Genomic DNA, 24,077 nt, shown 5'->3' on the forward strand with positions numbered 1-24,077 from the left:
ACCCCCCCAAAAAGACGCCTGATCCCCTCCCAAGATGGCCGCCTTGCTCCCAAGATGGCCGCCCCCTCCCAAAATGGCTGCTTCCCCCCACCCAAAACCCCTCCCAGTGTCGAAAACAGCCCCAAAATCCCCCCAAATCCCACTTAAACCCCCCCAAAAAGACGCCTGCCCCCCTCCCAAGATGGCCGCCCCGCTGCCCCAAGATGGCCGCCGCCCCAAGATGGCCGCCGGGAGGCGTGTTTGTGCGTTGGAGGGCGCTTTATTGAGCTCAGAGGCCGATGGTGTAGGAGCGGCCGGTGGGGTTGTGCAGGGCGGAGCAGGCGGGCGCGGTGACGGCCCACTCGTACCAAACCTTCTTGGGGGTGGCGCAGCGCCAGAAGGCCACCGCCACCTCCTCGCCCGCCCGCACCGCCAGGGGTTGCTGCGGGGAGAGAGGGGAGGGGGTTACGGGGGGGGCCCGGGGTGGCCGGTAGCGTGGGGGGGGCGCTGGGGGTCAGCGCAAGATGGCCGCCATCATGGGGAGCCCCGTGGGGTTGAGCCAAGATGGCTGCCAAGATGCTAGGGATCAACACAAGATGGCTGACTGCTTGGGGAGGCCAATGGGGTCAACCCAAGATGGCTGCCAAGACGTTTGGGGTCAACCCAAGATGGCCACCATCACCCTGGGGGTCAACACAAGATGGCCGTCATCATGGGGAGCCCCGTGGGGTTGAGCCAAGATGGCCGCCAAGATGTTGGGGGTCAACCCAAGATGGCCGACCTGTTGGGGAGCCCAATGGGGTTGAGCCAAGATGGCCGCTGTCACTTTGGGGGTCAACACAAGATGGCCGCCATCATGGGGAGCCCTGTGGGCTTGAGCCAAGATGGCTGCCAAGATGCTAGGGATCAACACAAGATGGCTGACTGCTTGGGGAGGCCAATGGGGTCAACCCAAGATGGCCGCCATCATGGGGAAGCCAATGGGATTGAGCCAAGATGGCCGCCAAGACGTTAGGGATCAACACAAGATGGCCGCCATCATGGGGAGCCCAGTGGGGGTCAACAAGATGGCTGCCCACCCAAGATGGCCGCCATGAGGGGGCGGAGCTCAAGGGGGTCAAGCCAAGATGGCTGCCTGGAGACTGGGGGGGTACTGGTGTGTACTGGGAGCACTGGGAGCCCCGCCCCTCACCTTGATGGGGAAGAAGATGGGGAACCAGGAGAACATCCCCGGGGAGTGCGTCTCGGGGCGGATACCTGCGGGACACGCCCCGTTAGGCCCCGCCCCCCTGGGGACACACCCCTTCAAGCCCCGCCCCCTTTAGCCCCACCCATTTAAGCCCCTCCCCTTGACCCCAACCCAGCCCATCCCTATTCACCCCAATGACCATCAATCACCCTCAAGCCCCACCCCCTTTACACCCCGCCCCTTTAGTCCCCGCCCCCGAGACTCCACCCTCTTAAGCTCCTTTCCCTTGAACCACACCCCTTTAAGCCCCTCCCCCTTTAAGCCCCGCCCCCTTGTCCCCAACCCCAACCCACTCCATTCACCCCATTGACCATTGATGACCCTCAAGCCCCACCCCTTTACACCCCACCCCTTTAGTCCCCGCCCACTGAGACCACACCCTCTTAAGCTCCTCCCCCTAGAACCCCATCCCTTTAAGCCCCTCCCCCTTTAAGCCCCGCCCCCTTGACCCCAACCCAACCCTCCACCATTGACCCAATTGACCAAGACCCTCCATCTCCACCTCCTCTAGCCCCCGCCCCCTTAGTCCCCGCCCCCCGAGACGCCGCCCCCTTTAGCCCCTCCCCCTTTAGCCCCGCCCCCTTAGGCCCCGCCCCCTCACTGAGGGTGATGTCCCCGTAGAGCGTGGTCTCGAAGTAGCCGGCGAAGCCGTGCAGGACGGTGTTCACCTCCACGCGGAACGCCAGCCGCACGTACCGGCTGTTGTCCTGGGCGGGGTCTGAGCCGGGAGGGGGCGTGGTCACCTATAGACCACGCCCCTTTCCCCTAAGCCCCGCCCTTTTTGTATAGAAGGGGGAGGAGCCAAGGTCGGGCGGTGCCGCGTGGTTGGAGCGCGTTGCATTGCCTTGTTGACCCTTTCCAAGGCCCCGCCCATTTGTGGGCGTGGTCAACCATAGGCCACGCCCCCTTCCTCAAGACCACGCCCCTTTTAATATAAAAGGGGGAGGAGCCAAGGTAGGGCGGCAGTAGGGCATCTCCCCCCAAGGCCCCGCCCAGTTGTGGGCGTGGTCTATGAGACCCCGCCCACTCGTGGGCTAGGCCTACGAGGCCCCTCCCACTATGAGGCCCCGCCCCTCTTTATATAAAAGGGGGAGGAGCCAATGTAGGGCATTGCACCACCTCGTTGCGCGTCTCTCCCCAAGACCCCGCCCAGCTGTGGGCGTGGCCTAGGAGGTCCCACCCAATTGTGGGCGTGGTGTAAGAGGCCCCGCCTACTTGGTGGGCGTGTCCCCAGAGGCCCCGCCCCTTTGATATAAAAGGGGGAGGGGCCGAGGTGATGGGAGCTCATCGCGCCACCTCGCTGCTCGTCTCTCCCCGAGGCCCCGCCCAGTTGTGGGCGTGGTCCGGGAGGCCCCGCCCCTCCGTGGGCGTGTCCCCCCGCGGCCCCGCCCCCTACCTGTCTTGGGGTGCCGGAAGGAGAAGCAGGGCTGGGGCGGGGCCAGCTGGTGGAAGTTGTGCAGCCGCACCACGTACGGCATCTCGAACTGCGCCTGGGGGCGGGGCCAGGCCTGACGTCACCGTGACGTCACCAGGACCACGCCCACACCCCGCCCCCGACACAAAACCCCAAACGCCCCCCCAGGACCCCAAGACCCCCAAAAGACCCCAAAAGGCCCAAAAGACCCCAAACCCCCCCCCAAGATGCCCAAGACCCCCCATGGCCAACGCAAGACCCCAAAAACCCCGAATTCCCCCCAAAAGACCCCAAATCCCCTCCCAAGATCCCTCAAAGACCCCAGAAAGACCCCAAAGACCCCCATGGCCAACCCAAGACCCCAAATGAGCCTCAAAGACCCCAAATCCTCCCCCAAAGACCCCAAATGACCCCAATTGGCCCCCCATAAGACCCCAAAGACCCCCAGGACCACCCCAAGACCCTACAAACCCCCCCCAAAACCCCCAAAAGACCCCAAATCCCCCCCAAAGACCCCAAATGACCCCTCATGGCCAACCCAAGACCCCAAATCCCCCCCCATAAGACCCCAAATGACCCCAAATCCCCCCCAAATGACCCCCAGGACCACCCCAAGACCCCCCAAATCCCCCAAACGACCCCAAATCCCTCCCAAAGACCCCAAAGACCCCCATGACCACCCCAAGACCCTACAAAGCCCCCCCAAAAGCCCCCAAAGCCCCCAAATACCCCCCCGAAGACCCCCCAAATGAGCTCCCCAAGACCCCAAATGACCCCAAATCCCCTCCAAAGACCCCAAATGACCCCAAATCCCCCCAAATCCCCCAATCCCCTCACCTCGGGGTCGCGGTCGCGCTCTCGGCAGGCGCGCACCTCGTTGTAGAGCTTGGAGGAGGACAGCGGGGCCAGGAAGGAGGTGTAGGAGCAGGGGATGCTCACGCCCCCCTCTGAGCCCCAAAAACACGCCGTTACGCCCCAAAACGCACACCCGCACCCCACAAACAGCCTCTGAACGAAACGGCCCCGAAACTCCCAAATCCTGTCACTATAGACCCAAAATCCCGAATCCTGGCCTATTGACCCCAAACCCATCCCCATTGACCCCAAACCCTTTCCTATTGACCCCAAACCCGCCCCTATTGACCCCCAAACGCCCAAAACCCATCCCCACTGACCCCAAAACCCACCCTTATTGACCCCATTGACCCCAACACCTCAAAACCCATTCCTATTGATCCCAAACCCATCCCCATTGACCCCAAACCTGCTCCTATTGATCCCAAACCCGCCCCTATTGACCCCAAACCCATTCGCATTGACCCCAGTGACCCCAAACCCTTTCCTATTGCCCCCAAACCCATTCCCATTGACCCCCCTGACCCCAAACCCGCTGATATTTCCCCCAAACCCTGTCCCCCCACCTTTGAGGCAGGGCTGTGCGCCGTCCAGGCACTCTGGGGACAGCTCGTTGTGGATCCCAACACCCCAAACCCGTCCCTACTGACCCCAAACCTGCCCCTATTGCCCCCAAACCTGTCCCTATTGACCCCAGTGACCCCAAACCCGCTGATATTTCCCCCAAACCCCATAGCCCACCTTTGAGGCAGGGCTGGGCGCCGTCCAGGCACTCTGGGGACAGCTCGTTGTCCCCGAAGGAGCCGAGCAGCTCGGACACCAGCAGGTCGGCGGCCTCGGGCGCCCGCCACTCGCGCATGTCCCGCGGCACCACCGTCACCTGCGCCCCCCACTCCTCGTACTGCCAGCTCTCCAGCCTGGGAACAAGGGGGCGGGGTCGGGGGCGGGGCCGGGGGAGGGGCCACGGGGAGGGGGCGGGGCCGGGGGAGGGGCTAGGGGGGAAGGGGAGGGGCTATGGGGCTGTGGGAGGGGGCTTTAGGGGAAGGGAGTGGGGTTATGGGGTAAGGGAAGGGGTTATAGGGGAGGGGCTATGGAGGAGAGGGAGGGGCCACGGGGTAGTGGGCGGGGCTATTGGGGTGGTGGGCGGGGCCCTGGGAGGGGCTACATGGAAGGGGGAGGGGCTATGGGGTGATGGGAGGGGGCTATGGGGGAAGGGAGTGGGGTTATAAGGGGCAGGAATGGGCTATGGGGAAGGGGAGGGGCTACAGGGGAAGGGGCAGGGTCAGGGGCGGGGCTAGGGGGCAGTGGGAGGGGCTATGGGGTGGTGGGAGGGGGCTATGGGGGAAAGGGAGTGGGGTTATGGAGTCAGGGAATATGAGGGAGGGGCCATGGGGTAAGGGGTGGGGCCACAGGGTTGTGGGCAGGGCTGGGGGCGGGGCTATGGGGCAAGGGGCGGGGCCACGGGGGAAGGGGCGGGGCTACAGGCTGGCTTATGGTGCGGTGCGGGGTCTCTATGGGGCAGTTATGGGGCGGTTATGGGGTCACTATAGGATTATTATGGGATGGTTATGGGGCAGTTATGGGGTGTCTATGGGGTGGTTATGGGGTCGCTATGGGGTCTCTATGGGGCAGCTACAGGATGTTTATGGGGCGGTTATGGGGTGGTTACGGGGTCCCTATGGGGCGGTTATGGGGTCCCTATGGGGTCGCTGTGGGTCGCTCACGTGACGACGGCGTTGGGGTTCTTCTCCACGGCGTAGACGCGCACTCTCCGAGCCGCCTGGCGCGCTGCCCGCAGGGTGGCGTTCACCAGGGGACCCCGCCCCGCGCCCAGCACCAGCACCACCCTGTGAGATGGGGGGCGACCCACTGAGACCCCATAGGGACCCCACAGCCACCCCATAGATACCCCACAGCTCCCCATAGTGCCCCATAGAGCCCCACAGCCACCCCACCCCCCCATGGGGCACTCACTGCACGTTGGTGTCCTTCTCCTCCTCGGGCACGCGGTCCAGCAGGCACTTATAGATAGCCTAGGAAAGGGGGCGTGGCCAATTAGGGGGCGTGATGACGCGTGGCCACGCCCCCTGTGTGCGAAGCCCCGCCCCCCAGGCTCCAGGCCCCGCCCACCTGCTGGTACTGGGAGTATTTGATTGGGTCCTTCTCGAACACCTCGTAGGTCTGCGACTCCAGGTTGTCCATCAGGGGCTGCCGGGGGGCGGGGTCAGCGAGGGACACGCCCACTTAGCACAAAGCCACGCCCCCTCGGCGGCCACGCCCCCTTGCTAAACCACACCTCCCTCCCCCCGTTCCCCATTGATTTCCTGCCTACAGCCCCTATCAGGTCCCGCCCACCAAGGCCCTGCCCACTCTAAGCCACACCCCTATACCAGCCACGCCCCCTTAACCAAACCACGCCCCCTTTGACCCTTTCTCTTCTCTCCCATCTACTCCTACCCCCTCCCTTCCCTCCCCCTTCCCCTTTTAGGGTTAGCCACACCTACTTTGTGTTAGCCACGCCCCCCTTGACTTCACCACGCCTTTTGCATTTAGCCACGCCCCCTTCCATCAAACCACACCCCTTTTCCCAAACCACGCCCCCTTTCCCCTCCCTTCCATCCCCACCCACCCCCTCCCTCCCCCAACCCTTCCCCTTTTTGCATTAGCCACTCCCCCTTTTACTAGCCACACCCCCTTTGACCAAACCACGCCCCTTTCGACCAAACCACGCCCATTTTCCCAAACCACGCCCCCTTTCCCCTCCCTACCCCTTCCATCTTCCCCCCACCTCCACCCCTCCCCATGACCCCCACCCCTTCCCTTAACCCCTCCCCTTTCCCTTTAGCCCCTCCCCCTCCCCTTTAGCCCCGCCCCCTCCCCGTGGCCCCGCCCACCTGCAGGGGGGACTGGAGGTAGTCCTCGTAGCCGCGTGCGAAGAGCTCGTAGGCGGAGGGGGGGGGGCGGCTCTGCCCCAGGTGCTCCAGGTACTGCAGGTACGCGCCCAGCGGCTTCCCCCCGTGGTGGGGGGCGCCCCACAGCACCACCTGCACCTCCAGCTGGGGGGCGGGGGGGGTCAGACCCACGGCCGGACCCACAGAGCCCATAATGGGACCCACAGACCCACAGCCTGCCCCGTAGAGCTGAGATGGGGACCCATAGATGTCTTATTGTGCCCCATAGAGCCATGGGCTGCCCCATAGATCTGGGGCCGGGACCCACAGGTTCTCTCCCAGCCCCATAACTGCCCCACGACCCCCCTCCCAGCCCCACAACCACCCCAGAACCCCCCATTGTACCCCAAAACCTCCCCCATGACCCCATATAACCCCAATTAACTCCCTATAACCCCCCCATACCGCCCCCCAAAGCCCCAAAATTGCCGTTTTTCACCCCAAACCTTGAGCAGGCGGCCGAGCAGGCGCTGGTGGGGGCGGGAGAGGACGGGGAAGCCCCCCCAGGACCCCAAATAACCCCAATTAACCCCCCATAACCCCCCTATAACCCCATATAACCCCCCCATACCAACCCTATAACCCCCCCAAAGCCCCAAAATTGTCATTTTTCACCCCAAACCTTGAGCAGGCGGCCGAGCAGGCGCTGGTGTGGGCAGGAGAGGACAGGGAAGCCCCCCCAGGACCCCAAATAACCCCAATTAACCCCCCATAACCCCCTTATAACCCCATATAACCCCCCCATACCGGCCCTATAACACCCCCCAAAGCCCCAAAATCGCCGTTTTTGGCCCCAAACCTTGAGCAGGCGGCCGAGCAGGCGCTGGTGTGGGCAGGAGAGGACAGGGAAGCCCCCCCAGGACCCCAAATAACCCCAATTAACCCCCCATAACCCCCTTATAACCCCATATAACCCCCCCATACCGGCCCTATAACACCCCCCAAAGCCCCAAAATCGCCATTTTTCGCCCCAAACCTTGAGCAGGCGGCCGAGCAGGCGCTGGTGTGGGCGGGACAGGACGGGGAAGCCCCTCTTGTTGGTGAGGAAGAGGCTGGTGGGCAGCAGGGCCGCCCGCAGGGGCTCCCCCAGCCAGCGCTCCAGCGCCGCCCCCGACGGCAGGTCCGGGCCCACCTCCAGCGCTGGGGGGCGGGGACGGTCAGGACACGCCCCCTCGGGGAGGCCACGCCCCCTCCGAGAGGCCACGCCCCTTTTATAAAGCCACGCCCCCCTGGTTTAGCCCCACCCCCCCTGGACACCCACCTGTGGTTCCCCTCTGTGACCTGTGCCAAGGCTTAGGCCACGCCCCCTCATTGAGGCCACGCCCCCTGGGACGGGACACGCCCCCTTCGCGAAGCCACGCCCCCTGTGGTTAGGCCACACCCCGTTTATAAAGCCACGCCCCCTCGGTTTTGTCCCCACCCCCCTTGACACCCCCCTATGGTTCCCTAGGTAATCCAAGGGTTAGGCCACGCCCCCTTCATGAAACCACGCCCCCTCGTTTATGCCACACCCCCTTCGTGAAGCCACGCCCCTTAGGGTTAGGCCACGCCCAGTAGGCTAAGCCACGCCCCCCCCTTTGACACCCCCCATGGTTCTCTCCTATGTGATCCATGCCAAGGGTTAGGCCACACCCCCTTTGTGAGACCACGCCCCTTCGCTTAGGCCACACCCCTTAGGGTTAGACCACACCCCTTCTATAAGGCCACGCCCCCCCGGTTTAGCCCCACCCCCCTTGACACCCCCCTATGGGTCCCCCACAGTGACCCAACAGTTGGGCCATGCCCCCTTCGCGAGACCACGCCCCCTCGTGAAGCCCCGCCCTCACCCGGTGAGGCCCCGCCCCCTCCAGGCCCCGCCCCCACTCACCAACGCCCACCCGCTTGTTGTAGTCGCAGAGGGTGCGGAAGTTGTGCCACCTGCCGGACCCAAAATCCCCGCTTTTAGCCCCAAAACGGGGCCCCGCCCAACCCCAAAACCTCCTCTTCTCGCCCCAACGAGCTCCCTCGGGCCCCAAAATCCCATGGTTCTATCCCAAAATCCTCCTTCTTACCCCTGAGTTCACGGATTTGACCCAAAATGCCACTTTTTGACCCAAAAATCCCCCTCTCGACCCCCAAATCCCCCCTTTTGATCCCAAATCCCTCCTTTTGACCCCAAATTTCCTTTTTTGAGACCTCTTTCATCCCCAAATCCCCCCTTTTAACCCCAAAATCTCACTTTTTCCCCCCAAAAATCCCCATTTTCCCCCCAAAACCCCCATTTTGCCCCCAAATCCCCATTTTTCACCCCAAAACCCTCCCAGTCCACCCCAGTCCCCTCCCAGTACATCCCAGTGGCTCCCAGTTCCCCCATTTCCCCCCCCAGTCCCTCCCATTGCCCCCCAGCCCCCTCCCAGTCCCCTCCCAGTATATCCCAGTCCCTCCCAGTATATCCCAGTGCCCACCAGTGCCAGGTGCGCTCCTCGGCCGCCCCCTCCCCCCCCGCCCCGGCGGGGTCGTTCTCGATGACGTCATCGCGCGAGTCCTCGGGGGCCACCAGCGGCACCCGCACCCAGAACTGCCCCAGTACAGACCAGTAAGGACCAGTACGGACCACTAAGAGCTCCCCCCCGCCTCCCTCGGCCCTCCCAGTACAGCCCAGTGCCCTCCCAGTACATCCCAGTGCCTCCCAAGAGCCCCTCAGCCCCCTCCCAGTAGCTCCCAGCGCCCTCCCAGTGCCCTCCACTTCCCTCCCAGTGCCTCCATTTCCCCTCTCAGTATATCCCAGTCCCTCCCAGTATAACCCAGTCTCTACCAATACCTCCCAGTACACCCCAATTCCCCCAAAACTCCCTATAGCCCCCCAATAACCCCCTGATAACCCCTCCCAGTATATCCCAGTCCCCTCTCAGTGCTCCCCAGTCCCTCCCAGTATCTCCCAGCCTCTCCCAGTACACCCCAATTCCCTCCCAATTCCCCCCAGACCCCCAGTAACCCTTTATAACCCCCCTATAACCCCCCCATACCCACCCTATACCCCCTCCCAGTGCCCCCTGGTCCCCTCCCAGTCCCTCCCAGTGCCTCCCAGTATATCCCAGTCCCTCCCAGTATACCCCAATCCCTCCAAAACCCCCCAATAACCCCTTATATCCCCCCATAACCCCGTATTACCCCCCCATATCCCCCCATACCCCCCCCAAACCCCCTCCCAGTGCCCCCAGTCCCCCTCCCAGTCCCTCCCAGTATATCCCAGTGCCCCCCAGTGCTCACGGCGGCGCTGTGGTGGCCGCTGTGCAGGTGGGCGCTGAGCAGCCGGGCCAGGTTGGGGCTGTGGGCGCCGCGCAGGGGCAGCAGGAAGGCCGGCAGCCCCAGGTAGGCCCCGAAATCCAGCTCCTGAAGCATGGCCTGGGGGGCGGGGCTTAGCCGGGCGGGGCCCCGGGGGGCGGGGCCTAACTGGGTGGGGCGCCGGGGGGCGGGGACTGAGGGGGTGGGGCGAGGGGAGGGGTCTGAGGGGGAGGGCAGGGGGTGGAAGAGTGGGGTTGGGGTGGGTTGGAGGGGATGGGCGGGGCTTAAAGGGGGCGTGGTCAGAGTGGGAGGGGCTTATGGTGATGCTTTGGGGGCGTGGCTTAAGTGGGTGGAGTCTGGTGGGCGTGGTCTGATGGGCGGGGCTTCGGGGGGCAGGGTGTTGGTGGGAGGGGCTGAGCTGGAGCAATGGGGGTTCAGAAAGTGGGCGTGGTTTATGGACGTGGGCGGGGCTTAGGTGTGTAGGGACATCCTTGGGGGCGTGGCTTTAGCGAGGGGTGGGGTTTCAGCCAAAGGGGCGTGGCTTCATGCTGGGGGCGGGGCTTTGAGGGCTGTGAGGCTCAATGCCATGTGATGGGGGGGTCAGGTTGGTGGGGGCGTGGCTTGGTACAGAGTGGGCGTTGCTCGCAGGGGGTGGGCGTGGCTTGCGGCTGAGGGGCGTGGCTTGCAGCCGAGGGGGCGTGTCCCGCTCACCGCCTCGGAGTTGCGGCGCACGTGCTCCAGGGGGGAGTCAGGGCGGATCCATGGGGACAGGCGGCCCACGATCAGCGTCGTCCAGTCTGGGGGGGAGAAAGGGGGTCCTAAAGGGGCCCTAAAGGGGCCCTAAAGACCCTATAGACCCCCTATAGGCCCCCCAAATCCCCTATATGCCCTTTAGATCCCCTATAGACCCCTTAAATCTCATACAGACCCCATATAGCCTCCCTATAGCCTCTCTAAACCCCCTATAGCTCCCCTATAGACCCCCCAAATCCCCTACAGACCCCCCATATCCCCTCCTCAGCCCCCATAGCCCCCCCAAATCCCTTATATACACCCTACAGACCCCCCTATACCCCCCCAAATCCCCTATAGCTCCCTTATACCCCATATAAATTCCTTATAACCTCCTTATACCCCCTTTAAATACCCTATAGCCCCTCCTACACCCCTCTAAATCCCCTCACAGCCCCCTCTAGCCCCCTTTAGCCCCCCCAAATTCCCTACAGAGCCCCATACGTCCCTTATAGCCCCCTACATCCCCTCATAGTCCTCTCTCCAGACCCTATAGCCCCCCCAAATCCCATATAACCCCCAATACACCCCCATAGGCCCCCTATGGCCCCCCCAAATCCCACAAAGACCCCCTATAGACCCGCTATAACCCCCCTATAGCCCCCCCCCGCTCACCCCTGCCGTTGAGCAGCAGGTCGGAGCGCGTCTGCGGCCCGGGCCTGTCCCTGGCGGGGCTGAGCCCGAACTCGCGGCGGTGCCGGGGGTGGAAGAGCGGCGCCGCCAGGAAGTCGAACCTAAAAAACCGAGGGGTCAGAGGTCAAAGGGCAGCGGAAATCCCACCCCGAGGGTCACCACCGAGGGGTTTAGAGGCTCCGCTCACCCCTGCCGGGCCACGGCCCCCAGCGCCGCCGCCACCTCGGGCACGCAGCCCAGCTCCCGCCCGCTCGACACCCGAGCGGCGCCCGCAGCCCCCGGGCCGCCCGCCGCCATCTTGCCGCCTCTCCGCCTCGCCTCAGGAGCCGCTTCCGGCCGCCAACGCCGCCGCGGCCAATGGGGAGGGAGAAAACGCGCAAAGCCCGCCCCCGCGGCCAATGGGGGAGCGGAGAGGGGTGTCAGTCAAGGGGTTGGGCGGGAAGCTGAGTCCCGCCCTTATTGGGCTGTGAGCCAATCGCAGCGCAGCCTCGCTTGTCAATCAAATTGCTGAGGGAGTGTGAGGGGAGGTCCCGCCCTCGTTGGGTGCTGAGCCAATGGCTGCGCGGAGCCGGCTGTCAGTCAAGGAGTTGGGCGGGAAGATGAGTCCCGCCCTTAGAAGCCGGTGCACCAATCGCTGAGCAGCCTCGCCTGTCAATCAAATGGCTGAGGTAGGCTGAGGGGAGGACCCGCCCTCCTAGCGCTACGAGCCAATGGCTGCGCGGAGCCGCTTGTCAGTCAAGGGGTTGGGCGGGAAAAATGGTCCCGCCCTCCTTGGCGGGTGAGCCAATCGCCGCTCACCCTCGCCTGTCAATCAAATGGCTGAGGGAGACAGAGGGGAGGTCCCGCCCTCATTGGGTGCTGAGCCAATCGCTGCGCGGAGGAGGATGTCAGTCAAGGAGTTGGGCGGGAAAAGAGGGCCCGCCCTTAGAAGCCGGTGCACCAATCGCTGAACGGGCTCGCCTGTCAATCAAATGGCTGAGGTAGGCTGAGGGGAGGTCCCGCCCTCATTGGGCTGTGAGCCAATGGCTGCGCGGAGCCGGCTGTCAGTCAAAAGGTTGGGCGGGAAAAGAGGGCCCGCCTTTATTATGCTGTGAGCCAATGGCAGCACAGCCTCGCCTGTCAATCAAACGGCTGAGGGAGGCTGAGGGGAGGTCCCGCCCTCATTGGGCTGTTGGCCAATGGCTGCGCGCCCCCTGCTATCAATCAAACACCTGTGAGGGAGGCTCTAGCCCCGCCCCTTAACCAATCACCGAGTGCCCTCGCCTGTCAATCACCCCCTGCGGACCCCTCCCACCCAACCAATCCCCGCCCACCTCCCGCTGCCAATCACCGAGGCCACACCCCTCCCTCCCACCCCCCTATTCCAACCAATGAGAGGCCAGAGACGGGCACAAAGGGGGAGGGGTCAATTTATTGAGGGCGGGGCTGGGTGGGGGCGGGGCCACAGCAGTCTCCATGGCAACCAGGGGGTGGAGCCTAAGTGGTGGCCATTTTGTTGCTATGGAGACCCAGTGGTTGCTAGGGCGGCCATCTTGCCCCCCTGGCAGCCATCTTGCCCCCATGGCGGCCATCTTGGCCCCCGCCCTTCCCTCTCACGCTGGGCCTCCGTCGCCGTCCTTGGTGACATCATCGCTGACGTCATCGCTGACGTCACCGTCATGGCCATGGAGCTGGCGCAGGGCCCAGCGGCGGTGGCGGAGGCGCTCGCGGAGCCGCCCGTACTCGGCGGCCGCCTCCTGGAAGCCCGGGCCCAGCGCCTGCAGCGCCCCCAGCGCCTCCCGTGCCCCCGACAGCTCCGCCTCCGCCCGCGATAGCTCCGCCTCCAGGCGCGACCTGCGATATGGGGCGATATCGTGGGATATCGGGGCATATCGCGTGAGTAAGGGGTGATATGGGGCGTTATCGGGGTATATCACGACAGTATGGGGCGATTTTGGGGTGATATCAGGGGATATCGGGATAGTATGGGGCGATAGGGAGCGATAAGGGGCTGATATCAGGGTATAGCGTGACAGTATGGGGCAATACGGGTCAATATGGGGACGATATCGCAGCATATCGGGACAGTATGGGGTGATATTGTGGTATATCGTGATAGTATGGGGCAATATGGGGCGATATGGGGGCGATATCGTGGTATATCGCGACAGCGTGGGGCGATACGGGGGCGATAGGGGCCGCACCTGATGACGCGGTGCGCCTCCAGCACCTCGGGTCTGTAGGTGTCCAGCAGCACCGTCAGCTCCTCCAACCTGCGGGGCCCCCACCCACCCCACGTCAAGATGACGCCATACCTGGCGATGACGTCATACCCTGCGATGACGTCACGGTGACGTCGCCACCCACCGGATCTTGAGCAGCGTGGCCGCCCCCTTGGCCTCCAGGTAGAGCCCCCGGCGCCGCTCCAGCTCCGCCCCCGCCGCCCGCTCCTCCTGCAGCCGGCCCAGCAGCGCCCCACAGCGCCCCAGAACCTGCAAGGGCGGGGCCGTGACGTCACCGATGACGTCACCGATGACGTCGCCGATGACGTCATCGCGGCGTACCTGTGGGTAGAGGCGCCGGAGGCTGTCCAGCTGCCCGGCCAGGCGGCGGCGCCGGGCGGTGGCGGCCTCCAGGCGGCGCCGTTGGGCCGCCAGCTCCTCGGCGACGTCATCGGTGACGTCATCACCGTCGGTGACGTCACGGCCCCGCCCCCGGAAGTAGTCGGCCAGCTGCCCCGCCTTCCCTGCCAGGCGCCGCTCCACCAATGGCAGCAGGCGGAGGCGCAACGGGGTGGGGTCCTGTTAGGGGAGGGGGCGTGGTCAGTGACGTCAGAGGGTGTGGTCAGTGACATCAGAGGGCGTGGTCGGTGATGTCATCGAGATATTTAAATAAGGGGGCGGGGCTCACCTGGGGAGGCGGCAGCAGAGCGGCCAATAGGGGCGGGCCGAGGCGCAGCTGGGCCAATGCCAGCGCTAGCTCCAGGGTGGGCGGGGCCTAAAAGGGGGCGTGGCCTTCCCATGAGGCTTTGCAGCACCGATAAACCACCCCATTACACCCTAAGCCCCGCCCCCCATTTAGGCCACACCTCCTGGGGCCGGGGCTCCCGCAGCAGCTCCAGCACCGCCCTCCAGAGCCCCTCGCGGGCCAACCAGGTGGCTCGCTGCCGCCCAAGCTCCGCCTCCGCCCGCCGCAGGCTCCGCCCCCCGGCCGCGCCAAGCCCCGCCCCCTCGGGCCCCGCCCCCTCGGGCCCCGCCCCCAGGGCCGCCAGCAGCCGGCCCAGCCCCGGGTGGGGGAGGAGCTCCTCGGGGGGGGGCAGGGGCAGCGCCGGGCCTGTGGGGAGGGAGGGGCTCGTTAGCATCTCATTAGCATATTAAATAATTAACTTTTAGCCCTACCCCCCTGTAGCCCCGCCCCTCTCACCCAGAAGCTCCGCCTCCAGGTCCGTCATGGCGCTAAATGGGGGGCAAGGGGGGGTTACCCACAACACATTAGTGTATTTTGCCCCAAATCCCCCTTTTTCACCCCAAAATCTCCCATTTCACCCCAAAATTCACATTTTTCACTCCTAATCCCCCTTTTTTAACCCCAAATCCCCCTTTTTCCACCCCAAATCCCTCTTTTTGACCCCAAATTCCCCATTTCTCACTCCAGAATCTCCCTTTTTGACCCCAAATCCCCTTTTTTCACCCCAAACTCCCTTTTGGACCCCAAAATTCAAGATTTTCACCCCAAATCCCCATTTTTTGACCCCAAACCCCCATTTCTCACCCCAAACCTCCCTTTTCAACCCCAAACTCCCCAAATTTCATCCCAAACTCCCCAGTTTTCGCCCCCAAACCCCCATTTTTAGCCCAACACCCTCATTTTTTACCCCCAAATCCCATTTTTCACCCCAAATCCCCCCTTGACCACCCAAAATCGCCCTTTTATACCCCAAATCCCCCATCTTCAACCCCAAATCTCCCACATTTGAACCCAAACCGTATATTTATGACCCCAAATCCCCCCTTTTTTACCCCAAAATCCCATTTCCCACCCAAAACCCCTCATATTTTCCCCAAAACCCCCATTTTTCACCCGAAAATCCCATTTCCCACCCCAAAACCTCCGTTTTTTACCCCAACTCCCCCCCTTCCCCTCCCCAACCCCCCCACGCCCCCCCCAGCCCCAATTCCCCCATTTTTCACCCCAATCCCGACCCGGCCCCTCCCGCCGCTTCCTTCCGCGCTCTTTCCGCCTGGCCCCGCCCCTCCATACCCACCATCCAATCAGGGCGCAGCAGGGGCGGGGCGACGCACAGGGACGCACGGCGCGGCTCCGCCCCCTCTCCCCCTCCCCTCCAGGAGCGCGTCGCGCATGCGCAGCTCCCTCCTCGCTCCCCCCCTCCCCGTTTCCCCACGCGCATGCGCAGCTCCCTCCTCGCTCCCCCTCCCCTCCCCGTTTCCCCACGCGCATGCGCAGCTCCCTCCTCGCTCCCCCTCCCCTCCCCGTTTCCCCACGCGCATGCGCAGCTCCCTCCTCGCTCCCCCTCCCTTCCCCGTTTCCCCCCGCGCATGCGCAGCTCCCTCCCCGCTCCCCCGCCCCTCCCCGTTCACTCTGGAGCCTACTGACGGCCCCCGGCATTGAAAAAGCCCCAAAACGCCCCAAATTTCACCAAATCTCCGCGGTTTTTGAGCTTTTTATCCCCCGCCCGCCCTCCCCTCCTCCCCCTGAGGCTCCGCCCCTTTGTTCTTTCCCTTATTTGCTCGTGGGAGGCACCAAATCGCCAATGGGGCGGGGCAAATAAAACCCCTTTGGCCAATCAGCCTCGCAGGGGGCGTGGCTAAGCGGTCACGTGCCCCCCCACACCCCCCGCCATTGGCTGAGGCCCCCCCTACCCAAGATGGCCGCCCTCCTCCCCGTCCCACCCCCATAAATGAGAGGCAGGGGCTGGAACCAATCAGAGAACTTTATGGGCAGCAGGGGGCGGGGACAACACCAGAGGGGGCGGGGCCACTCCAGAAGGGGCGTGGTCATCTCCACAGTGGCCCCGCCCCCCCTGCAGTGATTGGAGGCCTCCATCAGCCAATGGGAGCCTGCAAGGAAACAACGCGGCCTCCGTGGTTTGGACCCAAAAAAACCCGGCCTCCACCCCCAAAATCCCCCGAAATGCCCCCAAAAATGCCCTCGGCCTCCATTTTCTTCACCCAATCCTGGCCTCCACCCCCTCAGCCAATGAGAACCTGCAAGAAAACTCGGCCTCCAGCCCCAAAACGCCCCAAAACCCCCCAAATCTCCCCAAAATCCCTCTCGGCCTCCATTTTCTCAACCCAACCTCAGCCTCCACCCCGTCACCCACCAGCCTCCACCCCCAAAACCCCCAAAAAACCTCCAAAAACCCTTATGGCCTCCATTTCCTCACCCCAACCGCGGCCTCCACCCCCAAAACCTCCCCAAAACCCCCCAAATCCCCCCAAACCCCTGTTGGCCTCCATTTTCTCAACCCAACCACAGCCTCCACCCCCTCTCCCACCAGCCTCCACCCCCAAATCCCCCCCAAACCCCCCCAAACCCCCCCAAAACCCTCTCAGTCTCCATTTTCTTGACCCAACCATGGCCTCCACCCCCTCACCCACCAGCCTCCACCCCAAAAACACCCAAAAAACCTCTAAAACAACCTTGTGGCCTCCATTTTCTTGACCTAAACTCAGCCTCCACCCCGTCACCCACCAGCCTCCACCCCCAAAACCCCCCAAACCCCCCCCAAAACCCCCCAAACCCCTGTTGGCCTCCATTTTCTCAACCCAACCGCAGCCTCCACCCCCAAAACCCCCCAAATCCCCCCAAACCCCTGTTGGCCTCCATTTTCTCAACCCAACTGTGGCCTCCACCTCCAAAACCCCCAAAAGCCCTCTTGGCCTCCATTTTCTTGACCCAACTTTGGCCTCCACCCCCTCTGCCACCAGGCTCCACTCCCAAATCCCCCCCAAACCCCCCCAAATCCCCCCAAAACCCTCTCGGCCTCCATTTCCTCACCCCAACTGTGGCCTCCACCCCCAAAAACCCCCAAAAAACCTCCAGAACAACCTTGTGGCCTCCATTTTCTCAACCCAACCTCAGCCTCCACCCGGTTACCCACCAGCCTCCACCCCCAAACCCCCCCAAATCCCCTCCAAACCCCCCCCAAACCCCCTCCCACCCCCCCCAACGCCCTTCCTCCCCCACCTCACACCCCGTCCTCTTCATCCTCCTCCTCGTCCTCGGGCCTCTCCCCCAGGTCGTGCTGCGCGAGGCGGCGCCAGCCCCCCCTGGCCACATGGTAGAGGGTGACGCGTCCCCCCGAGTAGGCGTCGCGCCGCGCGGCCTGCTGGATGGCGCGCCGGGCCAGGCGGCTCGCGGCCTCCACCCCCAGCCCCGGCCGCAGCCCGCGGTCCAGCACCCCGTAGGCGTAGGGCGCGCCCGAGCCCACGGCGAAGGCCGGCCCGGGGACGCGGGTGCCCTCGCTGTCCACGTAGTAGAGGCCTGGGGGGGGGGGAGGAAGGAGGTTGGGGGGTCTCCAGGCCAAAAAGGGGTGTTGGGTGGTCTCTACCCCGAAAAGAAATAGGATTGGGTGGCCTCTACCCAAAAAAGTGGCATTGGGCGGCCTCTACCCCAAAAATAAGAGGGATTGGGCGGCCTCTACCACAAAAAGGAGGAGGATTGGGCAACCTCTACCCAAAAAAATGGAGTTGGGCGGCCTCTACGTCGATAAGAGGGGTTGAGCGGCCTCTACCCCGAAAAGAAGAGGGATTGGGCGTCCTCTGCCTCAAGAAGAAGGAGGATTGGGCGGCCTCTACTCCAAAAAATGGGGTTGGGTGGCCTCTACCCCAAAAAGTGGGATTGGGCAGTCTCCATCCCAAGAAGAAGGAGGATTGGGCAGCCTCTACCCCAAAAAGAAGGAGGTTGGGTGGCTTCTACCCAAAAAAAATGTGGTTGGGTGGCCTCTACATCAAGAGGAAGGAGGATTGGGTGGCCTCTACCCAAAAAAGTGGCATTGGGCGGCCTCTACCTCAAGAAAAAGAAGGATTGGGCGGCCTCTACGTCAATAAGAGGGGTTGGGCGGCCTCTACCCCAAAAAGAAGGAGGATTGGGCGGTCTCTACCCAAAAAAATGGGGTTGGGCGGCCTCTACCCAAAAAATAAGTGGGGTTGGGTGGCCTCCATCCCAAAAAGAAGGAGGATTGGGTGGCCTCTGCCCAAAACAATGGGGCTGGGTGGCCTCCATCCCAAAAATGAATAGGATTGGACGGCCTCAACCCCAAAGCCTCCATCTTTAGCCTCCTTCTTGATGATTTAAGACCTCCAGCACCCCAAAACCACCTGGACCCACCCCAAAACCCCCTCAAACCCCCCCAAAACCCTCTCAAACCACCCCAAGACCCTCTCAAACCACCCCAAGACCCCCTCAAACCACCCCAAGACCCCCCAGACCCACCCCAAAAGCCCCCCAAACCACCCCAAGACCCTCTCAAACCACCCCAAAACCCCTCAAACCACCCCAAAACCCCCCGGACCCCCCCCAAAACCCCCCAAACCCCCCCCTGACCTGGCCCCCTCTTGTCCCAGCCGCAGATCATGGTGCCCATGCTGAGCCCCATGCCCTTGTACTGGTAGACCATGTTGGCCAGCAGCTTGGAGGCGGCGGCCACCGAGATGGGCTCCTTGTTGCGCAGCTCGTAGACGCGGCACTGCCGGGCCAGGAGGCGCTCCCAGAAGCTGCAGTCGGCCGCGCCCCCGGCCATGGTGCCCAGCAGCGTGGGGTTGATCTCGATCACCTTCTGCACCGTCTGCGAGGCCACGTAGGAGCCCGCCGTCGCCCGCGAGTCCACCGCCACCATCACGCCGTGGTCGAACTGGGGGAGAGAGAAGGGGTTGGGGGGGGACGGAGGGCTCCCGGTGGAGCTACGGGGCGTTAGGTAGACCTGGAGGCCCACCACGAGGTCCCCAAGTAGCATTGAAGATCCCTAGGTAGACCTGGAGACCCACCAGGAGGTTCCTAGGTAGACCTGGAAACCCACCACGAGGTCCCTAGGTAGACCTGGAGACCTACCATGCGGTCCCTAGGTAGACTTGGCAGCCCCTAGGTAGACCTGGAAGCCCACAATGAGGTCTCCAGGTAGACCTGGAGACCCACCATGAGGTTCCTAGGTAGACCTGGCGGCCCCTAGGAAGACCTGGAGACCCACCACGCGGTCCCCTGGTAGACCTGGCGGCCCCTAGGTAGACCTGGAGACCCACCGTGAGGCGCCTAGGTAGACCTGGCGGCCCCTAGGTAGACCTGGAAACCCACCATGAGGTTCCTAGGTAGACCTAGAGACCATTAGGTAGACCTGGAAGCCCACCACAAGGTCCCTAGGTAGACCTGGAGACCCACCACGAGGTCTCTAGGTAGACCTGGAGACCTACCATGAGGTCCTTAGGTAGACCTGGCAACCCCTAGGTAGACCTGGAGGCCCACCATGAGGTCCCTAGGTAGACCTGGCGGTCTCTAGGTAGACCTGGCGGCATACCATTAGGTCCCTAGGTAGACCTGAACGCCCATCATGAGGTCCCTAGGTAGACCTGGCAAACTCTAGGTAGACTTGGCGGCCCACCACGAGGTCCCCAGGTGGCTTTGGGGGTTTCTAGGTAGACCTGGAGAACCCCAGGTAGACCTGGAGGCCCACCATGAGGTCCTTAGGTAGACCTGGAGACCCACCATGAGGTTCCTAGGTAGACCTGGAGGACCCTAGGTAGACCTGGAGGCCCACCATGAGGCCCCTAGGTAGACCTGGAGGGCCCCAGGTAGACCTGGACGCCCACCATGAAGCCCCTAGGTAGACTTGGCGGCCCACCACGAGGTCCCAAAGTGGCTTTGGGGGTCCCTAGGTAGACCTGGAGGCCCACCACGAGATCTCTAGGTGGCTTTGGGGGTCCCTAAAATCACCTCAAAGACCCACGGGAACCCCCCAACCCACAAAAGACCCCCCAAAACCCCCCAAAGACCCCCCGGAGACCCCCTCAAAACCCCCCAAAGACCCCCCAACCCCCCAAAACGATCCAAAGACCCCCCGGGACCCCCCTAACCGCCCAAAGACCCCCCTAAACCCCCCAAACCACCCCAAAGACTTCCGGGGACCCCCCCAACTCCCCAAAGACCCCCCAAAACCCCCCAAAGACCCCACGGGGACCCCCCAACCCCCGAAAGACACCCCTAAAACCCCCAAAACCCCGCCAAAGCCCCCCTTAAACCCCCACTCACCTTAAAAGCCAGCGTGGTGGTCCCGTGCAGGAACTGCAAACCGGGCCCGGGGGGCTCCGCCGTGCCCCAGGGGGGAGCCGCGAGGCTCTGGGGGGGGCCGGGGGCGTCCCGGGGGGCTGCGAGGAGCGGGAAGGCGGCGGGGGGCTGCGGGGGCTCGGCGGGGAGCCGCAGGACGCTGGCCAGCGCCATCTTGCCTCCCAAGATGGCGGCGGCCGGGCGCGCTCGCAAGATGGCGCCGGTTGCCCGGCAACGCGGCGGGAGGGAGCGCAAGATGGCGGCGGTTGCCAGGCAACGCGGCGGGAGGGTGAGCAGAATGGCGCCGGTTGCCAGGCAACGCGGAGGGGGGGAGGGCAGAATGGCGGCGGTTGCTAGGGGCAACGCGGCGCCGCCATCTTGGTTGAAGGCATGAGGCGGCGACTTCCGCCCGGCGGTGACGGGGCTTACCTGTGGCGGGGCAGGCTGGGGGCGGGGACTGGGGAGAGGGGGCGGGGTCAGTGTTAAAGGGGAGGGGCTGGGGGTAGTTGAAGCCAATGGGGAGAGGTGGGGGCGTGGCTTTTGGTGAATGGGCGGGGCTTGGGAGTAGTGGGAGGGCATGGGGAAAGGTTGGGGGCGTGGCTTGTGATTGGTGGGCGGGGCTTATGGTGCGTGGGCGGGGCTTGGGACTAGTGGTAGAGCATGGGGGAGGGCTAAGGGCGGGGCTTGGGCGGGGCTTCAGGAAAAGGGGCGGGGCTTATGGGTAGGGGTGTGGCAATGGGGAATGGGGGCGTGGTTTGGGTACAGGGGGCGGGGCTTGAGGCAAAGGGGCGGGGTTTGTGGGTCATGATAGAGCAAGGGGAGGGGCTGGAGGGATGGGGGCGGGGGCTTTAGGGAAAGGGGCGGGGCTTGTGGGAGGCTTAGGGTGTCTGGGGAAGGGGGGGGGGGGATTTTTGGGGTGAAACCCGGGGATTTTGGGGCTCACCCGGCCACGTGGGGGTCCCGCGGGGCTGGGGGCGCTCCAGCGACGCTGAGCGGCTGCGGGGGGGCACGGTTTTGGGGTGAAAAAGCCCAAATTTGGGGGCGTTCATGAATTCGGGGGGGGTCGTGGTTACCTCACTACCAGGCTGCTGAGCTGCCGCCGGGGCTGGGGGGTCACTGGGGGGGGGGGAGAGGGGTTTTTGGGGGAAAAAGTGTGATTTTGGGGCTCCCCGGAAATGGGGGGGGTCCCAAAGAATGAGGGGGAAATAGGGGGGTGGGGGTTTGGGGGAAAAAACGGGGATTTGGGGAAAAAGGGGGGATTTGGGGGAAATGGGTGGGGAGGGGGCTTTTGGGGTAAAAAGGGGGGTTTTAGGGAAAAAAATGGGGTCCTACCTGTCTCGACTGGGGAGGTGATGGCGACGGGCCGGGGGGTGCTGTTCCTGGGGGGGGATTTGGGGTGCTGAGCACCTTGGGGGGGGGGACCCCAAAATTAGGGGGGTCGGGGGGGGCTCACCTGCTCGACCGCCAGCCTGGGGAGACCTGGGGGGGAAATTTGGGGGGAAAAAGGGGAAATTGGGGGTTAAGGAGGGGATTGGGGGGGAAATGGGGGAATTGGGGGGGTTAAAGGGGGAAATTGGGGGGAAATAGGGGAAATTTGGGGATTAAAGAGGGAAATTTAGGGGGAAAATGGGGGGTAAATAGGGGAAATTGGGGGGTAAATAAAGGAAACTGAGGAGAAATGGGGGTTAAATGGGGATAAATGGGTTAAATAGAGAAGAATTAAATTAAATTAGTAAAATAAAGGGAAATTGGGGGGTTAAATGGGGAAAATGGGGTGAATAGGGGAAAAGAGGGAGGGAAATAACGTAAAATGGGGTGAAACGGGAGGGTAAATGGGGAAAAGGGGCCTGAATTGGGGAAAATTGGGGGAAAGGGGGGTAAAATGAGGGAAAAGGGAGTTGAAAAGGGGGAAAAGAGAGGTTAAAAGGGGAAAAGGGGGGGATAAAAGGGGAAAAATTGTGGTAAAATGGGGGAAAAGTGTGTCCAAATGGAGAAAATGGTAGTAAAATGGGGAAAAATGGTGGTAAAATGGGGAAAAGAGGATAGAATGGGGAAAGGGAAGATCAAATGGGAATAGGGGGGGTTAAATGGGGGTAAAAGGGGCGGATTTGGGGGACCTCGGCCTCCCGCAGGTGCCTCCTGAGCTCCCCGTTCTCCTTCCTCAGCGCCTCGGCCTCCCTGCGGGGCGGCAGCGGTGAGGCCGGGGGGGTGGGGGAGGCCAAAAAGGGGGCAGGGGAGGCCGAAAGGGGGGAGGGGAGGCCGCCCCCTCCCCAAAAATGTCCTCGCTCACCTCTCCTTGGCCTCCAGCGCCTGGCGGGCCTCCCTCAGTGCCGCCTGGGCCCGGCGCGCGGCCTGGCGCTGGGAGCCCAGCAGCAGCTCCGCCTGCGCCCGCTGGAAGCGCCAGGCCTGTGGGGAGGAGTCAGGGCTTCGAAAAAGGGGAAGAAATGGGTGTTTTTTTGGGGGAAATCCAACAGATTTGGCTCACCTGGGCGATGTGCGCCAGGCGCTGGCGGGCGATGGCGGCGGGGCTGCGGAGGAACGGCGCCTCGTGGGGCTAAGGGGGGGAAGGGGTTAATGGGGACGCCAAAATGGTGCCAAAATAAGGGTGTGAGGGAGGGGAGGAGGCGAAATGGTGGCCCCCAGTGGGGGGACAAAATGGCGGCCCCCAGTAGGGCGTTATTCAAAATGGCAGCACAATAGGATAGTATGGAGGGATCCAAGATGGCGGCCTCCAGTGGGGGGTATCCAAGATGGCGGCCCAATGGGGGGGTGAATGGGGGATCCAAGATGGCCGCCCCCAGTGGGGGGTATCCAAGATGGCGGCCCTATGGGGGTCAATGGGGGGTTCCAAGATGGCGGCCCCCAGTGGGGGGGGGGGGCACAAAATGGCGGCCGCCAGGGGGCGCTCACCTGCTCGGGGAGGGGGAAGCGGCGGCAGGCAGCAGCGCAGACGGGGCAGGGACCTGCAAAAGGAGGTGTTAAAGCGGTAAGGATCCATTTTTATAAATGTTTTATGGGGTTAAATTATACAAAAACGCCTTTTTGTAATCGTTTTGTGGGGTTAAAGCGTTGAAAGGCCCTTTTCTGCCATTATTTTATGGGGTTAAAGCATTGGGGGCTCCCTTTCTGCTGCTGTTTTATGGGGTTGGGGTTAAGGGACCCCTTTTTACAAACATTTTGTGAGGTAAAAACCCTTTTCAAATTTTAAAATTTTATTTTTTTTTAATTTTTTGAGGTAAAACTGTTGGCGGACCCATTTCTGCCACCATTTTATGGCGGTAAAGGATCAGGAGACCCCTTTTTAAAGCCATTTGTGAGGTAAAACCATTGGGAGATCCCTTTTAAATTCAATTTTTTGAGGTAAAAGCATCACGAAACCCCTTTTTAAAACCATTTTGTGAAGTATATGTGTCAGGAGACCCCTTTTTGCCATCATTTCATGGCATTAAAAGATCAGGGAACCCCTTTTGCACTTATTTGATGAGGTAAAACCATTGGGAGCCCCCTTTCTGCTGCCATTTGATGGGATTTGGGACTGAGGGACCCCTTTTACACCCATTTTATGACGTAAAATCCTTGGCAAAACCCTTTTTAAAACCATTTTGTGAGGTAAATGTGTCAGGAGACCCCTTTCTGCTGCCATTTTATGGCATTAAAGGACATGGGGCCCCTTTTTACACCCATT

At 62.8% G+C, this 24,077-nt stretch overlaps 3 protein-coding genes across 4 annotated transcripts; all 3 read right to left on the bottom strand.

Moving 5' to 3' along the window:
• Positions 1–248: 248 nt before the first annotated feature.
• PRMT5 (protein arginine methyltransferase 5) lies at positions 249–11,442 on the bottom strand. The gene is made up of 17 exons (XM_082780576.1): positions 11,325–11,442; positions 11,120–11,238; positions 10,424–10,509; positions 9,698–9,832; positions 8,893–9,005; positions 8,316–8,365; positions 7,425–7,588; positions 6,392–6,553; positions 5,628–5,705; positions 5,472–5,530; positions 5,222–5,344; positions 4,239–4,414; positions 3,480–3,589; positions 2,625–2,718; positions 1,830–1,946; positions 1,172–1,236; positions 249–421 (listed from the first exon to the last, which is right to left on the bottom strand). Exons 1-17 carry the CDS (start codon positions 11,432–11,434, stop codon positions 269–271), a joined length of 1,914 nt encoding a protein of 637 aa, XP_082636702.1. The 5' UTR covers positions 11,435–11,442; the 3' UTR covers positions 249–268.
• Positions 11,443–12,528: 1,086 nt separating this feature from the next.
• HAUS4 (HAUS augmin like complex subunit 4) lies at positions 12,529–15,346 on the bottom strand. Its single transcript, XM_082780350.1, has 8 exons — positions 15,307–15,346; positions 14,540–14,571; positions 14,205–14,449; positions 14,027–14,113; positions 13,681–13,917; positions 13,484–13,608; positions 13,321–13,389; positions 12,529–12,970 (listed from the first exon to the last, which is right to left on the bottom strand). Exons 2-8 carry the CDS (start codon positions 14,565–14,567, stop codon positions 12,730–12,732), a joined length of 1,032 nt encoding a protein of 343 aa, XP_082636476.1. The 5' UTR covers positions 14,568–14,571; positions 15,307–15,346; the 3' UTR covers positions 12,529–12,729.
• Positions 15,347–16,049: 703 nt separating this feature from the next.
• PSMB5 (proteasome 20S subunit beta 5) lies at positions 16,050–23,327 on the bottom strand. Of its 2 annotated transcripts, XM_082780354.1 has the most exons (8): positions 21,846–21,870; positions 21,725–21,771; positions 21,466–21,508; positions 21,336–21,388; positions 20,378–20,849; positions 18,683–18,989; positions 17,324–17,620; positions 16,050–16,194 (listed from the first exon to the last, which is right to left on the bottom strand). In XM_082780354.1, the coding sequence occupies exons 5-7, from the start codon at positions 20,564–20,566 to the stop codon at positions 17,325–17,327; spliced, it is 792 nt and encodes a 263-aa protein (XP_082636480.1). In that variant the 5' UTR covers positions 20,567–20,849; positions 21,336–21,388; positions 21,466–21,508; positions 21,725–21,771; positions 21,846–21,870; the 3' UTR covers positions 16,050–16,194; position 17,324. The 2 variants fall into 2 exon arrangements, with proteins under 2 accessions (XP_082636480.1, XP_082636481.1); XM_082780355.1 differs by lacking the exons at positions 21,336–21,388; positions 21,466–21,508; positions 21,846–21,870 and adding an exon at positions 23,303–23,327.
• Between the last annotated feature and the right edge of the window lie 750 nt (positions 23,328–24,077).

The sequence above is a fragment of the Aythya marila genome (genome assembly GCF_965140915.1).
Source record: "Aythya marila genome assembly, chromosome: 28".
In the NCBI taxonomy this organism is placed as follows: Eukaryota; Metazoa; Chordata; class Aves; order Anseriformes; family Anatidae; genus Aythya; species Aythya marila.